We start from the raw sequence: 20,259 nt of genomic DNA, 5'->3' as shown, positions 1-20,259 counted from the left end.
GCTATATCTGGTGTTCTTAAATGCTTCAGACTGGATAAACTTGGAGGTAGCTTTTAGTTTTGGGCAATGGTGTTTGTCTTAAGCCCTGCTAAAGACAGACACAGAAAGTTTCAGGGCTTACTATAGATAATCTTGAAAGTACCCGAGAGCTGCTTTGAACCCCTGTTTAAATCTAAATCAGTGTAATAGTTCTTACCCTTTTCTATTGCATGTCTGCAGGTTACTAGAGAAGTAGCATGAGGGCATCCAGCTACAAAGTTGTCTTTAGAATCTCTGAAATCAAGTATTCTGCTTTCACCAATAGAAGAGCAGGTTCAAGCTGCAGCTTGAACTGCTTCTCTATGTTTTTGTAGCCTTTCAAACAGATTGAACATTACTGAAAAGTCTGAGGCTTGAATACAGTCCAAGTTACATTCTTAATGTTACAGGGAGAAATAACAGATTGACTGATATTGTCATACTTTTTTATTTTGAATACATGTATCTACAATACTTGGAATCACTTGTAACTAATAAAAATTGTAACAGCAACAACTGTTAGAAATCATCAAGTATTGCTTCATTTATCATAACCGTGTGAATTTAGTAGCACATCCCTAGGTGGAAAACAGTATTCACATGACATGTTCACTTACTTAAGTCAAAACAAAATTTAAGAATCAAAGGCACAACCTAGATTTCTTTTGTTTCATTAATGTATGCATTGTCTCAGATTAAGAAAGCGTAATAAATGAATGACAGTTTATGCAAACATCAAGTGTATAGTCACACGTGAAGAATACTTTTAAGACAAACTAAATGACCATATAAATGTTAAAACAAAATCATCAATGAATAGAAATGGAAAGCATCACAACATAGTTTAAACTCCTTAAGGTATCAATGGACAGTTATTCTTGGATGTTTCACAGTTGTCATAAGGCACTTTGATTAAAGCATGTTATTTTGAGAGCATCCTCTTAGAATCCAAGTACTAGACTGTTTTGAGGTGCTCTGCACATAGCTATAGTTGTGAATAGTTATTATTCAGTGCGCTGCTGGTTGCCTCAGAGGGCGCAGACCTTCCCACGTGAGTCTGGGAACAAGTCAACAAATATTGTGGAAGGGCCTGAATACTGTTGAAAATGACAAAGATGTCAGGACTGCTTACATCATCTACTAAACTGTCATATACTTCAGTGGCATCTCCCTCCACTACTGGTGGCATAATATAAGACTGTTTACCTCTAGTGTATAAGCCTGTTAATACTTCAGCCTCAAACACACACATTATAGAGTCTGTTTCCCATTTCTCTTTACCCTCGATTAGGCTTTTGGGGTTCCTCTTAAAGTAGATGCCAGCTCCATATTTTTGTTCTGAAAAAAGAAAAAAAAAACTGTCTTTAAGAATGTTCTTTTAGAATTGTGGGTACTAAAGGCTTGCTGCTTGATCCAGTATTTACTGAATTCAGTAGGTTACTGTTCAGTGTGTTCTACCCTCTTGGAAATAAGTTTGCATTAAGTGTCTGCTGAAGCTTTACATTGTTAAAATGCAAGTGTCCATATATATTCTTTTCTCCAGTACTAGTATTGAACTCCCTTTGAAGTCATGAGCAGTGACAGCTGATAGCTATTCTGATTTAACTGTTACTCCAGTGATACTGTCATCTGTCACCATGAGCTAGGCACTCTGATAAGCACCAAAGAAGGTAAGGTTTTAATGTAAGCTACAGGGAGGAAAAAAAAAAAAGCATGGGATTTATATGCAGAGTATTGCATAAAAAAGCTATTACAGTATTGTGTGGAAAAACTGCAAAGAAACAACACTAGACAGTCATCCTGTGTATTGTTGTAAAAGTGTGTCATATAAGCAAATCTGCTTTCTGAGAAGTTTATTGCCTGAAATCCTAATTCCACATTTGACTAGCAAAAAAGCCTCACATACTACTGCATTTCATCAGTTGCAGTATAAGGAGGTGAATGCTTATTCTTTCCAGCTGTGAAAACTTCTTGAACACTATCTACAATATTTTGTAAAAACAGTAACAAGAAGCTTTCTATTTGAGTGTTTTTATTTACTTTCCTCCTAAATGTACTCTACTTTGTCTGAGTGGCACTCTGCTTATTCAAATTATTTACTTTATCTGATTGTAGTTGTTTTGAGCAGAGGGTTGGACTAGATGACCTTCAGAGGTGCCTTCCAGCCTCTATTATTCTGTGATTCCTTTGTAAAGGTTTTAAAGGATTAAGCTGCTAAATGCATGTTTTCAACAAGTAAATAAGGGCTTCTTGTTTAAAGAGTAATGCAACAAAATAAAGGCTCAGAGATGGCATTACATGTATATTAACAATTCTGTCAACAGTGGCTAGGCTAGACTAGAACCAAGGCTTGTCTTCCCAGAGTCTTACTTGACTTTACAGTATTAGGAAGGAAAATAGTAAAATCTTACTACAGAAAAAGATTAAGCTCATATGACTCTAAATACTGCTAAGAACCAGTTCTTGTGTAGGAATGTCATTTTTCCTGACTTTAATCCAACTTCTGCATTTAGGTCACTGTTCATCTTGATTAAAGATACAAAAGCAAGTAACTACCTGGTGGTGGTGAGTACATTCTGTGAAATCCAGTTTGGCATACCAAGCCACAGAACTGAGCAGGAACACGCTGGTATAATTTGTGGCTTATTTTGGAGGTAGCGCGTTTTTCTTCTGTTCTTTTTTTCATTTGTTGGAATGCAGCAGATAAAAGAGGATTATGTATTTTTTCTATCTGTAACATAAATAGCAGTGTAATGTAAGCAAACAGCAAGAGACCACTGTCAGTAAAATGCATGAATGCCCTTGGTCAGGCTATATTCTTCAAACTAACAACCCTTGACTTAATTGATAGACCTTATCAATCAGCTATGCAGTCAATGCAGCTGAAGTGTGTAGCTGCTCAGGAGGAAGAGAACCATGCCACTATCCCATGCTTCTTATTGAAATCACTGAGAATGTATCTTGCTGTACTGAGTTTTCAGTAGTTGAGCTGTGCTGAACAGGTTAGGTGTCAACCATAAATGAGAATAAGCTGTGTCAGTCCTCACAGCTTAACCTTGCAAAGAACTGCAAGTGTCCTGTAAGACATGGAGAACCTCAGCTCTCACTGATCACAGCTTTAGAGCTGATGTAAATTGGGCTCTCATGTGAAAAAGGTCTACAGATGAGAGAGCCTTTAGGTTAGCTTTTGCCTCACAGGCAGTTGCATGCGGTGTGAGTAACGCCAGAGGGACTTTTGGGGAAGTTCGGCCCCTGTAGATCTCATTGGCACACCAGACCTGACCAGTGGGCCAGCCGCAGGCCTGTGGCAGTAGTCAATACCAGGGGCCTGCAAGGCCTCTTCTGTAATAGCCTGCTTATGCCAGACTCTTCCTGACCACTCAGCTAAAAACTAGGAAGTGCAAAAGCATGATCAAACTTCTGCTCCGTTAAAAGTCATTTAACTGTGCTATAACTGGTTTCAGTGCACTACTGTTTTAAATTTTGGTGTAGCTTTTGGGTTGAGATTCATTAGTTCTACATTAAATTCATTAGTTCTACAGATCAAAAATACGTTACTTAATCAGTTCCTTTCATCTGGTTCATATTTGCTAATATTTTAATTGAAATATTGATTTTTTTCATATGAAAGGGTACATAGCAGTGTCCATCTGTACATCGTTTGTATACCCTTTCTGTCTTCTTTGCCTCTAAGTGAAATGGCCAAGTCTCTTTAAACTGTCAATAAAAAGAGGCCTTAACATAAGTGGCTGAGGTCATGCAGCAGCTTAACAGGGACATGGCAGTCTGGTTTCCAGTTACCTGCTATTATTATTAGACACACAAATCCCTGTTTTAGAGACTCTGGTATTTTGCTGTGCGGCAAAAACTCAAGTTCCTCCCAGACAGTAAAGCAGCGATTTCCAAAGAAGCGCTCAACTTCAACTTGCTACTAATCATATTACAACTCTGACAAATTCAGTCGCTAGTTTTTGGTGTCAAGCTCAGAAGAAAAGAGGTGCCACATTAAAGTGTCCTAGAATACACTACTCATTTTAATATCTGAATTTCATATTTTTTTTTAGAGTCCTTTAAAGGAACGTTTGAGGCATGAAATAAAAGACAAAAAATATAGTACATTAAAAAAATTATAAGAATTTAACCATACTTTTTCAGTAATTATTTGCTATATGTGTAAAATACTAAGTCTTTTTATTGGATCTGTTTTAAGGCTTAGACTGATTTGATCTTAATCTTTAAAAGCAATATACTGAAATAGTTCATCTGAGTTTAAGCATGTTAAGCATTGTTAGTTCAAATGTATTTTATCATCTGAGATTTAATTTTGCCATGAATACCCTCTTTACCTTGAGAACAAGAAGCCCAGCTTTTTCAAGCTGTTTTTGTTTGTCCTTAAACTCCTGACGGTGTGATTCCACCAATGAAATCTGGAAGCGTTTAGTACTCTTTGCTCTGTCAAGGTGTCCTGAAAGCTGATCTGCTTCCAGTTGGCCTGAATACAAATAAGGGAATAAACATTTTTTATTATAATAATACCTGGAATAAAGGCAAGGAGAAGGGATCCAATACTTTATTTTGGTAGCTTAGTTAAGAAAAAAGAATATTAAATACTTTCCCAAGGCTAAGACCAAAAATTTCAGGTCATCATCTAGCTCAACACTTATCTATCACAGGGACTTTTTAAGAGCACAGTGATGCAAAAGGCTAATATTGAGAGGACTTGGTATCTATTTGGGTTTTCTTTTGTTTGTTCTAAGAGCTATATGCCTCCTGTAAGTCACTAAAGTGTTGTGTGGGGTTTTATTATTATTATTATTATTAATTTTAACAGAAATAGAAACATTAACATTTATCAAGAATGCTTTGGGCCTTATCCAGAGTTTGCTGAAGTTAATGGGGCAAAAAGTTCCATTTAAAAAAAGATTCTTCCCATTCCTTTTGCTATTAGCCAGGAAAAAAAAAAAGCCTGCCCAGATGTAGGAATACTTAAACCAATTCAGTTTGCTGAGAACTTTGCTCATAATGTTATTTCTGTACATTTAGTAAAGGAACCAGAGAAGAAGGGAATAAAAGAAAAGCAATTTGTCATCTCCATTACATCTCTCCACTGCCTACCTTTTATACAGTGGAATCTCTCTTAAATGACTATACCTACACTAGGAAAAATGGATTGCTCAATAATTTTTTCTTTTTTGTAATTCTAATTCTGTCAGCTATCAATGAAAGTCAAAGACCCTGCAGAACAAGGCCACTGCTGGGTTCTCCAACAGAGCTACAGCTGGTAGCTAACAAAAGAGCTCAGCAAAGGTATGAGTTAATTAAGTGCAAGTTTCCTAAGCGTCCTGTATTCAGACTTTAAAGTTAACCTGTTCTGGATGAAACCAGGATTAGAGCTGGATGTACGATGACAGCCAGCCCCAGTATAAACTGTGACCCTCTGGGAATATTGCCCAGTGAGTAGCTGAAGTCAGTAAGATGACAAATGGTCTTTCAGGGGCTCACACAATACAATGACCTCAGTAATTATAGTAATATATTGTATGTGTGAACTGTTGTACATGTCTGTCCACTATTGGCAATACACAGAGCTATGTTGCTTCATACTTGCTCTTATTTATGCCAACTTATGTCTCTTATTTACTTCACACACCCCAAAAGTGCAGCAGTTCCTCCTGTTTGGCTGTAGTCTTCTCTTGCATACGAAGGAGTAATTTTTCAGTTGCAAGCACTGCATCAATGACAGCAGCAGAGGGGCCTTGAAATTCTAGTCTTGCTTTGCCGTCTCTCACTTCTTCTGATATACGTACACTAGAATGCTGCTCTCGAGCTAGTTCTGCAAACTCTTTTTTACCAAGGTTAAAAATGTAGTTGCTTTCAATAGTAGCACAGTGATTTTCCTGAGTTTGTAGCATGTTTTGGATCCACAGTTTTGCTGCTTCCAATGCTGCGAGGGTGTTCCCCTTAAGTTCAATAGCTGTTTTATTGTTTGTATTTTCTCTTTTGCTTTGTCTGCCTGACTCTTTACCTGGAAGAAAGATTGTTTTATATAAGGCCGATGGAAGAGTAAAAAGCTTTCAAGTGCTGTCACAAATTTCTATATGTAATACAAGACTGTGCAGTGTAAGAAGCATTCTAGTCTTCTGGCATGCTCAAAGCAGAGATTAGACAGCAGGAGGTAAAATTTCTAAGAAAAAAAACACCCCAAACATGCAGAATTTATTTGCCGTCCTCTAAATGACTTCTGACAACAATTAGGCACAGACCGTCATTGTTACTTTTGAAAATCTTCTAAGGGAGAGCCCAATCCCATTCCTGTTAATGTCAGTGACAAGTCTCATGAGACTGAGAGGTAACGACAAAATTAATAAAAACAGTATACCCTTTTGAAATTTTGCTTGGGAAAAATTAACTGGTGTATTTCAGATTTGTGAACTTTTCCTAAGCAGGAAACATATCAGTGCAAATAAATATTTCATTCATGCTCACCCTGCACTACTGTGTTTCAAGCAACAACACCTTTTCTCTGTTCAAACTTTTCCTCAGATAGGTATCTTCAACTATGATTCCCAAGTTCCTTGCAGAGACCTGGCATATTATTGACTTGTACCCAGGAAACTATATGTAAATATCTCTGGTTTCTGTGAAAGGTCTAAGGGAACGTGATCTTAGAACAATGTCTTCACTTCCCTGAACGGAAAATTTGCTCACGGCCTTAGTCATGTGTTCTTTTCAACTCTGGTGCCTGCCAGCAAGGTCCTAACCAAAAGCTGAACAAAACTGTAACAGAAAACTAGAAGTGATGTGGCAAAGGCCTTGCTTCTCAGTGATACCAGTTTTATCGTACCCAGGCCAAATACTTTCATGTCCTCTGAGGTAAATCTTTGCAGAGGTGGAAGGAGAGGAGAAGCTGACATAACCTTGCCCATATATAACTGAAAGACTCTGTCAGAGCAGGAATATGTGGAAGGAATAGAAGTCATTTACTTAAAAATGCAATTTCATGTTGATAGTAGCTGTCTACATTTTTATCTAACTTGGGTTTGAAACAACCTTTGGCCCAATTTTATTGATACGTATTGATTCCTGACATGATGGAAACCGATTGAAACATGACTAATTAGAAGCAAATGCATAACTGACAACTAGATTCCTCAAACATGTATTCAGTTTTAAGAAAATATCATTTTGAACTTATTCACCTCCCATTTTTGATCTAACTTCCAAAGACAAAATACAACAGTTTCTGGAGTTAATTCAGCACTTTCAGTTCATTTATATAGTAACCTGATAATAGTAAAAGGAAGCTAAGCATTATTATTAGAGCTAGTAACTTTTAAAATAACTTTTACAAAATATAATTTCAGAGGAAATGTAACACCTTTTCCCAGCTGCATCAGAACTCCTCTTGACCATTTCATCTCTTAGCAACCAGTCTATCAAACACTAAAACTATCAAAATGCAAAGCTCTCATATGTTTTTGCCTTCTCCTTTCCCCACAACACATATGCAGGTATTAGGTACTTTTTAAAGAAATGTGATTTTAGATTCTCAAATCTGGAAAGCTGATGTAGTTAAAATGCCCCTTCTGTTCGTTACTTACTCAAATGATCACTTCCATTGTAATGTTGCTTTTTTTCCAGTTTGCTTGCTGCTGAAAAAAATTTGCTCTGGAAAATCTTGAAAGAGAAGAGTTTAGGAGAGTTTGCAACCTCTGTTATCAAATATGCAATTTGTCTCATCAAAATTCTATTAGATAAGCAGTTTACAGTTGTAATTACATACAACAAATTCTGAAATGATGTTAACAGCTCACATTCAGTCAGCTTTTCCCAAAATATTATTCCTGACAAGATCAAATGCCTACCTGTTCTTCTAATTCTTCTAAGGCAAAACACGTTACATACTGAACGGCAACTTTACCAACTCTCTTTGGCTGTGGCATATGAGGAACCCATGGAACTACAGCAGATGAAGGTGCCCGCTACTTGTGGTTGAATGCTCATTAATCTTTACTCAGATCCAAACCCCTGACTATCCCCCTATCTTTACCCCAAACTGCCTCTTCATAATCTTACGTTAAAAGCCTGAGCACTACTACACTAGGCTCTGGATTTGGCTTCTGGCAAAATTCTTCTTGCCTTTCCTATGCAGCAGAAAGGGTTTCTGCTCTGCCCTGATGATCACACAGCTTCCTTTAGCATTTATGGGACTGTTTCAGTATGTGGCACCTGTTGAAAGAATGCATGGTTGCACTTAAATAGGAACAAGAGCAAACTGTATTTTTGTAATAGATGGTGATCTAAGGTAGTTGCATATTAATCACCTAGGCCAAATACTCCAAATGTGGAAATGGCAGCTGAAATTAGCCACAGAAACTACTGCTTGTTTGCAAGTTGCAGCCCTTCTCTCATGTTGGGTCATATACTGTGTTGACAGTGTTTTGTCCTGGGATACTTCATATGAAGAAATTGGCTAAAGAAATTTCCTAATGAAGAATAAGCTCATTCCCTAATAAACTAAGAATAGATAGAGTCTTTGTTACAAGATCCCTGACAGTCCTGAGAATTTCAGAGCTTTTTCTAATCAATAGCCCTGCTATCAGACTAGTCTGAAGACTTTTGGATTAGTGAAGAGACAAGAGAGGTTTGTAAAGGTAAGTAATATCTGCGACAGACAAATAGTTACATAAGGGACCTGCCACTCACAAATATGTTATAAATAGTATGGAATTCAGATTATTTTAACTTGCTGTCATATATGGGAATTTTTTTTTTTTCACAGTTATTTTGGGTTCTCTTTATTGGTGGTTAACACCAAATATGTTACCTGATAGGTACTATAGTCATCTGGGTGGAGCACAAACTGTACATCTATCTTCTTCTCAGGGTGTTCCCTGGCAAAATTAAGAACCTCTTCAATCATGACCTCCGCCACTATATCCATAGGCAGAATATACGACCAAATCCCCTTTGCTGGGAAAGAAATTGAAGGAGACTCCTGTTTCCAAATGTAACCCAAGCATCTTATCACTGCAGCTTTTAGTTCCTGCAGGAAAAACAAGTGTTTTAGTTCTCACATCACTCAACATGAAAATCACCAAGTAAAATCCAATCTAACTGATCATCACCTCGCATAGTAATGCCATGTGGTGGTATGGTGGCCATATAACATGCAGTACTAACTTGCAGGGCAGATAATACCCCTGCGTTTTTATGAGCTCCTTATAAGATGAAGAACGTTCAAAAAAATGAGACGTAAATTCTTCATAAAGAGCTGAACCTCCTTTTTGCAGTATTCCATATGAAACCTCAGGGTAAAAAGTACCATCCGTGAACACAGAATTAACAATAGCTGTAGTCTGGAAGAAAAGAAGACAAAGTTTCAGTACATTCCAAATTTAGTATTTGCAAGCTTTGCTACTACAAAGAGCATTCCCTCTAGGAACAGCTCCTTCTGAAAAATCCTGATTGCAGCAGATGAATTCTTTGAAAGGCTCTCTCACCACTACTAAGGACAGTGCTGGAATACAGCAGAGATACGCCTTCTAGTGGCAGCAAATTCACGTGCTTTTCCAGAAGCTAGTAACACGCACGAGATCTGTTCAAGTCATCAGAACATATTCAGCAGAATTATTATCGCAGAGACAGATGTGACCCATACGCACCTCATCAAATGCAATGCTGCAGCCAGTTATCAGCAGGTAGGGCTGCATCTGTTATCCCATCCCACACAGAGGCTCCCAGCATTAGGGTAGTACGCACCGGTATCCAAAACTGAGAGGTTGGTGCGCACAGGGGAGCTGCAAAGCTATGGTTGCTTCCGCTGCCCAGTGGAGACAGTAGATTCCCTTAGTGCACTCACTAGGCCTCGTATATTTTAAATCAAATATATAAAATGCAAAAAAACTTGTTTACAGAATGTTGATAGCAGTAATTATTCTAACTTTAACTGTTCAAGAGTGCCTAAAGATACAACACTGGTGCATATTCTCCTGAGAGCCTTGAAGGCATATGGTATCTTTCAGCGCTGTATGAGTCTGAAATTTTTTATTTGTTAAAAGCAAGTGCCATTCCTGTGATTTAGCTTCCAGTTTAACAACTCCGTTGGATTACTCATGACTAAGCCCACATATTTTGCATCACATTTTCTAGCTAAAAAAGTTAAATAGTTCAATTCAAATGATGCACTGTTTAAAGATAAAATGTGCATTGTTTGTGTAAGATATTTTCAGCTGTTTCAGTGTTTGGCAAATAACTTCAGTAGTGACACCTCTGAGAACATTTCTCAAATTGTAAGAAAAAAGGCTTGGCAAAAAATAAAAGTAGATTTTAAGGGAATACATAATAAAATATAGACTTCTGTAATGTTGATAACAAAGATAAACATTAGCATAGGAATATATTATAATTAATCATCCAACCTTTAGCTGCTTCCCATTCTCCCATAGTAGTGTGTATATCAAAAAAGAAATAAAAACTTTCTAACATTCAATAACCTTTCTAAAAACTAACCCATGCAAATACAATTTATTGACTATTTGTTTTAATCTTGTCAAGATGAAAAGATAACTATTCAGTGGACCGATACAACACATGTACTGAACCCCTGGGCTCCAATCATATAGAGACCTGGGGCAACTCTATGTTCAACAAACTACAGGACAGACTTACCGTCTGCTCTTCAATAAGTCCTCTTATGATACGCAAACGAGTAGCTCCAACTTTGATGAAATGTTGAGGCTGGCTTTGCAGACCTGGTAGATTTTCCTGACACGAACTGGTATCACCTAGCAACTTTTCACAAGCTTTTTTCATTTCTGCAACTGTGGGCTCACAAATGTTCACCAGACGGATCTCCCTGAGACAGCTTGGTGGGTTCACCTCAACAAATTTACTTATAGCCATTATAATCACTTGAGCACACAAACTGAGTGGGAAGCCAAAAATACCTGAACTCACTGCTGGGATAGCCACAGACTTTATATTATTTTCTGGAGTATTAACGTACTTGAGAACATTCACAATGGCTTCCTCAAGTAGGTTACAACATCTTTCTTTTTCGTAGGAGGACCATATTGGACCAACTGCATGGATAATTTTCTTACAAGGAAGCTTTCCTCCACCTGTCACAGCTATTTGGCCAGCTGTGAGACTTCCGTATTTCTGAATATGAAGATTGCTTTGTTCTTTTATTTCTGTCCCTCCAGCGTTCAAAAGGGCTAAAGCAAGACCTCCTGCATGATCTAGACGTTCATTAGCTGCATTCACCAAAGCATCGGCCTCATGCATTGTGAGATCATCTTTGCAAACAGATACGTGAATCCCATGCTTTAGTTTTTTCCTATAGACTTCAACAGGGCATTTTCTACTTTTGAAGGCCAGCGTACAAGCAAACTTCTTGTAAACAAGATTATTTAGACAGGACTGTCTTTTCTTAAGAGCTTCATAAGCATCTTTATTGATAGGGACCATCAAGCTTTCCTCATCCATTACCATGCTTGACCCTAGGATATAAAATAATATAAAATGAAATCCAAGAAACCACTGTCAATACATTTTTTAATATAGAAGTGTTTTTTAGAGCTCTCAATTTTTTCTTACTGTCATTACTTTCTAGCATTTTTTGGCTGATCTTCTGTCTTTTTCAGAGGCTTAGAAAGCAAAAATAAAGCAAAGAAATCAAGGCCTCAAGATTGAAAATACATAGATTGTGAGGACTTTGCTTTGGGGGGGGATCACACTAATACGTCTATGCTTGTTTCAGTTGGGTGCCAACTCCCTTACTTTCCTAGAGGAATTCTTGTTCCTTATTCTGTCCGAATCAGCTTCCCCATCTAGTGGCTCCTATTACCCCACCCTTCCTCCAGACCTCCTCCTTTTTCATTCCAACCCCTCTGTGAATCACTTCAACATGAGCTTTGGGAGAACGGAAAGCTCAGCTGGGCTCCGTCAGCTTAGCCAGTCTGCGTTCTGAGCAACAGTCAGCTGTCCTTTGTCAATGGATTTGAACAGAACTATATACAGTAATTACCATGTTAATTAGTGGAAATCAATTTGTATGAGTCTATCAAACTTTTCATCTGAGGTATGCCACCGACTTGTAAAAAGAGGCTAAGGTGAAAGACCACTTTCATAGTATACGCACTGTGATTCATCAAAACGCTTCTGAGCCCTCCTTTTAAAAGCGAGATGCAAGCAATCTTGTTAAAGTAATGAATCATAATGTTGATCCCTAACCTGGTCCAACTCAGCCAAAAGTAACTCCAAATGTGTATCTCCCATATCCGCGTTTTCTAGTTTGCTGGTTGTAGCTGCAATGAATTTTCAGCTTAAATAAAGGAACACACTTCTGATTGCTAGATGGCTACAGGAAGGGGCTTACCTGAACTGCTCTCTCCTTCTGGGATCTCTGAACTCTATCGTAAAACAGGAAAGAGAAAATACATGTTATTGCTCAAAGCGCAGCAGCAACAATTCTGTTGTAAGCAGGACGGGCAGCACCATCTATGCAAACGACTGCGTGATATTTCCTAATACTCAAAATGCTACTCAGAGACGAACGAGCAGAAGCGTCGCCCGCCTGTGCGCGGCCCCGCGGACCCGGTGCGAAGCGGGGCAATCCCGCCTCCTCCCGAGGGCAGCGCCTAAAAGCCGGGCCCAGCCGCCCCCGGCCCTTCCCCTGCGCGCCGCATAGGAGGGGGCTGCGCACGGCGCTCAGGCCGCGACGCCCCGGGCCCCGGCGGGGGGAAACGGCTCGTAAAGGCGCCTCTGCCCCGCGGGAGGCCCGCGGCCCCCGCGCTGCAGGTGCCCGGAGGCGAAGCTCGGCCCAGCCGGCCGCGAGGTCCCAGCCTGCGGCCCGCTGCCCCCAACGGCCGCGGCCTCCCTCCCTCCCTCCCCCGCTCCCGGCCCCGCTGCTGACCTGGAAGATCCCCATTACCTGCGGCGGCGCCGGCGGCACCCCGCAGCGGCAGGGCGGGGACCGAGGCCGGGGCCGGGGCCGGGGCCGGGGCGGGGAGCGGCGGCTCCGCGCCGCCGATCGGGAAACGAAAGCGAAACTCCGCGTCCGGCATCATGGCGGCGGCGCCGCTGCTGGTGCGGCTCAGCCCCGCTCCCGGCCCCGACGCCAGCGACAAGCTGCGCCTCAAGCTGGAGAGCTACTTCCAGTCGGGGAGGCGGTCGGGGGGAGGCGAGTGCGAGGTGCGGGCGGGCCCCGAGCCCGGCACCTACCGCGTGCAGTTCAAGCAGGAGCAAGGTAGGGCGCGGGGCGGGCGGGCGCGGGCGGCGCGGCGAGGGGCGCGAAACGGCCGCCGCGGCCGCACGGTTTTCACGTGGCTTTGTCGATCCGTCCGGCCCCGCGCGGCTGCAGACAGGAGGAGCGTGCAGGCCCGCGGGGAGCACGTCTTGGAAGTGGGCGGCACGAGCCTGAAGGTGATCCTCGAGGCGGAGGAAGGGGAGCGCAGCCACAGGCAGCGCGCAGCGCCCGCCGCCGCGCCCCGCTTCTCGCCGCCGCCGCCGAGGCCCGGGGAGCAGCAGGCGGCCGAAGGCTACGCGGGCAGCGCGGCTGACGCCGTCACCAGAAAGGTAGGTCTGCAGGAGCGGCGACAAGCTGCGGCCCGCCCGCCCCGCCCGCCCTCCTTGCGGCTGGGGCGTCTCCGTGAGCCTTTTGGGGAGAGGGCAGACAGCGCCGCTTTCTATCGCGCTCCCGTAGTTCCCGCCAAGCAAATGGCGGCGACGTTATCGTGGCCGGTAAGACGGGGCGGGCAGCAAGACGGGGCGCTGGGGCGCGGAACGTCCGTGCCGCTTAGCGGGCAGCGCGCTCTCCCGCGGGGCTGGCGCGCGCCGGCTGCCGCTCTCCAGGACGGTGCCCCGGCGGCTTGCGGTGCTCGTGGGCACCCAGACCTGCTCCCGAGGGGCCGTGTGAGGCTTGGCCCCTTTCACACGACGCAGACCTCTACTAGTATTCCAGCAGGTTGCGTACTCTCGGGCGGCCTCCGTCCTCTCAGCCAGCCGCAGCGCCCTCGGCTCGGCCTTCAGTACGTCCTCCGCTGCGCGCTACAAGAAACCGCTCTGCTGGGCTGTAGCGCAACAGACTGTTTCAGGCGCTTTGTGGTAGCCGTCGTGCAGGAAAGCTCAGCTGAGCGTTAGCATCGGCGGGGCGAGCCAGGCCGCCCCATGTGGATGCGGCTCGACCAAGGCACCGGTGTCAGGGCCAGAGGGTTAGCTCTGTTTTACGTAGCAGCACAGATGTTGCTTTTAAGATATGGCATGTACTAGCACGGTTGTTACTTGACATCTGTACACTATGCTGCACTCTCCCTGTCCTTCTCTCCATGCAAAGTAGAGGTGTGATCATGTTTGTTAATATTTTTCAGAATCCAGTTTTCTGCCTTAATCCTGCTGCCTGAGTTGCTGAAGCATGAGTTTGGGGAAGTTTTTGTAAGGAAGATAGTAGAGATAACTAGAAAGTCCAATATAAGTAAAGGACAATGTAATATATGCGCTCTTAAAAATGTTGTATCTTGAACTAAATAGCAAACCTCCTTATTCTGTGTTCATGCAATGGTTAACATTGCAACGTGGTTAACATTAACAAATTTCAGTCCTACTGCTAACTTAGAAGCAGATTAGTTTATTTACATATGTGTAATATCTGTATACATAAAATAACACTGCATGTGAATGTTTCCATCATATCAACACAAAGTCTGGTCCTACTGAGAAGTATAGAATTTTTTCTTACTCAAATACAGAAGCAGGCTGAGAGCTTTAGAAAAAAAACACATTTTGATATCTTGTTTTCTGTTCAGATTTTTCTTACAGTATCTGCAACTTTGAATACCAGTATGTTCACTGAACAGCAAAGGGAGAACATTACCATGATATGTCCAAATTTAAGAAGAGAAAGAAATCCTGGTATTGATGGTTCTGAGACACTGACAGGAGACTATACAGACATTGAAAAAGTGTACCACTACTTTAAGGATCTCATTGCAGGCAATGACCAATGCCATGATTTTTCACATTCTGAAAGTAAGAGTGAAGTGGGAGGTGAGAATGGTCTGAATACTGAAGAAATGCTTCAGGTTCCATCAGCTCTCTATGAATACTTCTGTCATGCCTGCAAAGAACAAATTAAAGAGCTGTGTGAACGTCTTGGAGTGAGTATAAAAAGTAAAGATGGTGACAGTGGAAACACATCAGTAAGCTTAATTTCTGATACAAGCCCCACATCAATACAGGCAGCTAAAGAGCTTTTTATCAGGACTTTTCAGAAAAGTGTAGGAAATCTGGAACAGGAAAAAATTCCCTTAACAAACAGTAACCAGTTAAATGAGACAATAATGAAATTAAATGCTCTGTTCAGTAATCTTCTTGCCAAACAGGAGGGGAACCAATTGCTACTCCGTGGTCCGAAAAATGAGATTTTGGCTGCCAAAAAATTTCTAGTGGAGGAAAGTGGGAACAGCCAAGCTGAAAAGAATATGAATATATCGTCTGAACTTTACAAATATAGAAATGGAATTGAAGTTGATGCTTCTGAGTTTAAACTGTTGGAAGCAATATTAAGTAAAGAAATTGAAGACATTAAACAAAATTTTGATACTGTGGTGGAAAAGAAAGACAGTTCACATGGCCAGAAGATGGTCATCATATTTAGGCCTAGATTCAAAATTTTTGATATGTCTTCCCACGCTACTGAAAGTTTCATCAATGCATTTCAGAATGCCTCTGCAATGCTGAGAGAAAAAGTCATCAGCTGGAAGCTCTCAGAAGATCATAAAAAAAGATTAAATATGCTTCTTGATGGAAAACAATTGGAAAATCTGCATATAAAACTTAAGAAGAAGGGAGACAAATTTGTTTTAAGTGGTTTACCAAACCATCTTCATGCTGCTGAAAAGCACATTATGAGCCTTCTTGACACTGAAGACTTTGCGCAAGCTAAAAACAGAACAGCACTGGCTTCTGATCTCAGCCATCAAGAAGCTTCAAGTGTGTCTGAGATGAAATACAGCAGTAGGCAAAAGAATAATTTTTCTTCCAAACAACAGGCCAAGCCAAAGACAGAGGATGAAGAACAGGAAAAAGATGTGTGTCCTATTTGCATGGATAGCTTTAAAAATAAAGAAGTACTGACAAAGTGCAAACATGCATTTTGCAAAAGTTGCATTCAACAGGCAATGTCTTACAAGAGAGCCTGTCCCATTTGTAATACCTGCTATGGACTCGTGCAAGGAGATCAACCGGACGGAACAATGTCAGTTAGAACGATTTTGACAGAGCTCCCTGGTTATCCCAGATGTAACACTATTGAGATTACATATGTTATGTACAGTGGTATTCAAACTGTAAGTATATTTAAAGATGCATAAAATATATTTTTCCCCTAACAAAACCAATATTGAATGTAAAGTTCAGTATTTTCCATCATTTTCATGTATGCGCTGGAGAGAAATTTCTTTGTTCTGTACAACTCTGCAAGCATTTAATCTAGTAATTTTGGGCTGGATTAGATAATACTGTAGGTAGTCAAATGGCAGCCCTCCATTTTATATTCATCAGGACTGAGCTACCTGTCTTTAATTTTTATATTGAGAATAACTGAACTGAAATTACAGAATTTTGTGTATGTGATATCATTCTAAGTAATAACAAAGCTTCTTTGAGGCATTCTCTTAGCTACTGACAACAGTTGACAAAAATGAGTATCAGGCTGATTTGTGAGCATTTCAGGTAAGAGATCAACTTACGTGTTTGGAGTTACAACTAGGCCTGAAAATGTAGTGAATGAAAAAGTCAGGAGTAGCGTGAAATGCTTTTGAGAGAGCAAAGAAGAAAAAAAGACGTATTTAGAAGTAACAATGGATGCATGATGACAAGAAAATGTGAACGAAACATACGTGAAAGAAATGCTATAATGAGAAAAAAACTCAAAATCAATCATGCTGTGTCATTCTGAATGGAATGAACACAGAGATAAAAAACACTGTGAAAGCTGGGATGTGTGATTTTCACACTTTTGAAGAATTCCTGATACACAATGCCTTTTTGCCTTCTTTTTCTACAAAACAGAGCAACCATCCAAACCCAGGGAAATTTTATCATGGAACCTCTCGAAAAGCATATTTACCTGACAATAAGGAAGGACAAGAAATTCTGCAGCTCCTTAGAAGAGCCTTTGACCAAAAATTGATTTTCACAGTGGGGCAGTCACGTACTACTGGTGCACAGGGTGTTATCACATGGAATGATATTCACCATAAAACACAAATGGATGGAGGACCTACAAGGTAAGTAGTTTTTTTCTTTAAGTAACTTTACTACTTTTCAGATGTGGTGGGATGGCTACCCCGAGTATTTTCCACATTTCAGTGCTATGGAAAATTAGGCTCGTTGGCTACCATAACAGGGTCTGACCCTAGGTTCCCGCTGAGGCAGAAGTTCGAAGTCAGATCGGAGCAAAATAAAATCTAATGACACACATGCGGTAATTACAGCTCGAGCTGGGTGCCTCCGAAGAGGGACTCTGTTTGAACAAATCCCTAGGTAATTATACCCTTCCAGTCTAGTATCCAACCCATAGTTCTGAACCAATCATTAATATTAGTGTTCGGGGTCTTCCAGCTCCCGGTTGGTCCTTTCCGTAATTTCCAGGTGTGTTCTTTTCTTCTTATTGCACTTCTGCATAGGTGTCGATGGCTCTTTCACTCCCTTATCTTGTCCCTCAGAACCAGTCTTTGTGGTTACTTCTTTCTTACATAGTTGTCTGGCTCTTCTACTTCCTTATCTTGTCCTCCGGAATCAGTCTTGTGGTTCCTTTTTTTCTTCCTTCTGTGTTCTAGGTTAAAGTCCATCTCCCTGCTGGTGCTCATTAATGCTAAACTGCTTATTTCTCTCTACAGTCCCCCTCCCTCCCCCTTATCTCTTGAACTGGCTTTCGGGCCTTCTTTTACTTAGCCAGGTAAAAGTTTAACATATCTAGGTGAAAGTCCACAGCTTGTGGCCTAAGGCTTCAGCAAATTTAGCTACTAATGCTAAGCAAGTTATGCTAAGCGATTAGTTCAGTCCAGTATTCTCTAACGTCAGCTGTCAGATTTTGAATAGCAGTGCAAGTCACTAGCAAGTCTAAAGTATCTGCCCAGGTTTGTCACTAGCAAAGTGACTGTGGAATGCTCTGTGAATCCAGATTTGATCCACCTTCGCTCCCTTTGCATGGCTGTGGCGTGGTGGATCCCCCACTCACCCAGATGTTTCTGGTGAGAGCACGCAGGTTTAGCACCACCAGTGCAGGTGGTGGTAGGTAGGGCAAAGGCGGTATTACATTTAGCACTCGATACCTGCATCGCAGAGCCAGTCTGGACAGCTGAAACAAGGATGTGTTTAGTCTTCTGTCACCCCTCAAGGCACTCAGTCACCTCACCTGGAGGCATTTCCAGTCTGATTTTTAGAAAGCTACATTACCCTAGTGTCGTACTGTTTTCAGGTGAGACAGTGGGAAGGTCTGAAAATCAGATTCTTAGTGTCAGTTTGGACACCCAAATTCAGCAGCTGTTTGTTGTAAATTTTTAGCTTTACCCTTTCCGTACCTCTTTTATCACCTGTGAAATAGGGTCTGTCCTCTCTGTAGAGTAAGCAGTAAGCACGTAAAACTTGAAAGTGTTCTAAGGGATTTGTATGAGAAGGTTTTGTAGAACTGTCAAGTACTTCATTGCAGAAGTAGCCCAAATAATTATTTTCTTTTTCTCCTAGTTTTGGTTACCCTGATCCTGATTATCTGCAGCGGGTTCGTTCAGAACTGAAAGCAAGAGGAATTGAATAAAGAATACTATCTGCCTTCAAGTGTAATAACTGAACATATAGCAGTTAAATCTACTATTTAAGGATTAAGAAGGAAGTTCAGCTGCCATACTTCCTTTGTAAAACTGCCATACATATTTGTATTTCACAGTCAGCTAAAGAAAAGAAATCTGTTTTGATTGCAAAATGTATGTCCTTTTTACAAGCCTTTTACTTACTTGACTCATGCTTTCTTATATGAGTAACTTAGAGAATTTGAGTCTTCTGAGTGCAGCATCAGTATTTGTTGATGTTCTTGTGTTATTTCATGATTGATCATGTATCAGCATTCATTTACTAATTGATAGAATTTATGGAAATTGAAACTTTACAAATATGGGTTGAATTCAGCAAAAACCTTGGCTGCAAATGCAGAAGATGTTATTTGGAAAACTTTAAGACATGCTTCATCTTTTTCTAGCTAAAATGCTTCAGAAGGGGCAAAACATTTCTAGAATAGAATACTCAATTGTAATTGTCACTTAAAAATTACCCAGTTTTTTAGGAAAGAGGTTTAACTTGCTTAATCTGAAATTAATTAGGTAATTACCTATCAAGTTAAATATTTCTGGTTGACATAAAATCAAATATCAAACTCTATCTTTTTCTCATTTTACCAGTGAATCTGAGGTTCACTATCTGTTACTGGCTTTTCTTTAATCAAACGCTTTTACAGCTGTCATCAGGGATAGGATAATATAACCATCTGCTGGAAGATGTTTCTGTAACTGGTATAGTATCAGTAGTATAATGCTAAGAACTTTTGCTTCTTTCCCTTCTCAGGGAGAAAATGCCATTAGCAGTTTGGGTTTTAAACGTGCGATTAGCATGGATAATGTTGTCTGATAGGGTATGTAGATGCTGCTGCTGGATTTTCAACTCTGCAGAAATGCTGAATGCTCAAAGCTTCATTGGAGCAAATGGAAAGCATCAGTGCTTATGACCAGCTCTGATAATGAGGCCCTGGTTCTGAACCTTTCATTATATTTAAGCTTAAATATAGCTTTTGAGTCAGTTCGCATGCAACAACACTATATATTTCCGATTGTTTTCAGAATATTGTTTAAATTTTATAATAAAGATACTTTGCTGCTACTCTATGCTCCTTATGATTGTGATGTTGTAAAATGAGTAGCTTTGACTTAATGCAGGTGATAATTGCTAGCAAGCTACAAAATTTTCATAGGCTATTGAACAAGGGTAAAAATATCATCTGCTTAGTTACATTCTTCTTCATAAGTTCCTTAAAATTCCTCCTGTTTTAGATAGAGTTTATTATTATTTTTAAGAGCTTCCAAGCCACCTCTCCAAAGTGATTTGGACACAAAGACTCTAAAATTCCCACATTGTTAACCGTCAGCACTACTCCACCATCTTGACTTTCAGATTTCTTTGTAGTGGGTA

The 20,259-nt window shown here is 40.8% G+C and overlaps 2 protein-coding genes across 3 annotated transcripts; one reads left to right on the top strand and one right to left on the bottom strand.

Annotated features, from left to right (window-relative positions):
- Positions 1-450: 450 nt before the first annotated feature.
- On the bottom strand, positions 451-12,999 carry PARP9 (poly(ADP-ribose) polymerase family member 9). 2 transcript variants are annotated; one of them, XM_067299339.1, is made up of 10 exons: positions 12,956-12,999; positions 12,401-12,434; positions 10,690-11,522; positions 9,147-9,377; positions 8,846-9,064; positions 7,620-7,695; positions 5,669-6,043; positions 4,365-4,510; positions 2,575-2,749; positions 451-1,356 (listed from the first exon to the last, which is right to left on the bottom strand). In XM_067299339.1, exons 3-10 carry the CDS (start codon positions 11,512-11,514, stop codon positions 1,004-1,006), a joined length of 2,400 nt encoding a protein of 799 aa, XP_067155440.1. In that variant the 5' UTR covers positions 11,515-11,522; positions 12,401-12,434; positions 12,956-12,999; the 3' UTR covers positions 451-1,003. The 2 variants fall into 2 exon arrangements, with proteins under 2 accessions (XP_067155440.1, XP_067155439.1); XM_067299338.1 differs by having other exon boundaries at positions 12,938-12,996.
- Positions 13,000-13,087: 88 nt separating this feature from the next.
- Positions 13,088-18,971, top strand: DTX3L (deltex E3 ubiquitin ligase 3L). The gene is made up of 5 exons (XM_067299337.1): positions 13,088-13,270; positions 13,385-13,599; positions 14,826-16,367; positions 17,092-17,309; positions 18,769-18,971. Exons 1-5 carry the CDS (start codon positions 13,090-13,092, stop codon positions 18,836-18,838), a joined length of 2,226 nt encoding a protein of 741 aa, XP_067155438.1. The 5' UTR covers positions 13,088-13,089; the 3' UTR covers positions 18,839-18,971.
- Positions 18,972-20,259: the final 1,288 nt, after the last annotated feature.

This window comes from Apteryx mantelli, chromosome 6 (genome assembly GCF_036417845.1).
Source record: "Apteryx mantelli isolate bAptMan1 chromosome 6, bAptMan1.hap1, whole genome shotgun sequence".
Classification (NCBI taxonomy): domain Eukaryota; kingdom Metazoa; phylum Chordata; class Aves; order Apterygiformes; family Apterygidae; genus Apteryx; species Apteryx mantelli.
Note: the sequence above shows the minus strand (reverse complement) of the source record. Positions and strands in the feature narration are given on the sequence as shown.

Excerpts from the sequence above, each read along its gene's own strand:
- PARP9 (XM_067299338.1), bottom strand. Across the intron at positions 9,378-10,689 it reads GACTTATTGAAGAGCAGACG|ACTACAGCTATTGTTAATTC; the intron begins GTAAGTCTGTCC and ends CTTTTCTTCCAG. Across the intron at positions 4,511-5,668 it reads GGAACTGCTGCACTTTTGGG|GCCAACTGGAAGCAGATCAG; the intron begins GTGTGTGAAGTA and ends ATTTGTATTCAG.
- DTX3L (XM_067299337.1), top strand. The coding sequence starts at position 13,090 with ATGGCGGCGGCGCCGCTGCTGGTGCGGCTCAGCCCCGCTCCCGGCCCC. Across the intron at positions 16,368-17,091 it reads TGTACAGTGGTATTCAAACT|AGCAACCATCCAAACCCAGG; the intron begins GTAAGTATATTT and ends TCTACAAAACAG. Across the intron at positions 17,310-18,768 it reads ATGGATGGAGGACCTACAAG|TTTTGGTTACCCTGATCCTG; the intron begins GTAAGTAGTTTT and ends TTTTTCTCCTAG.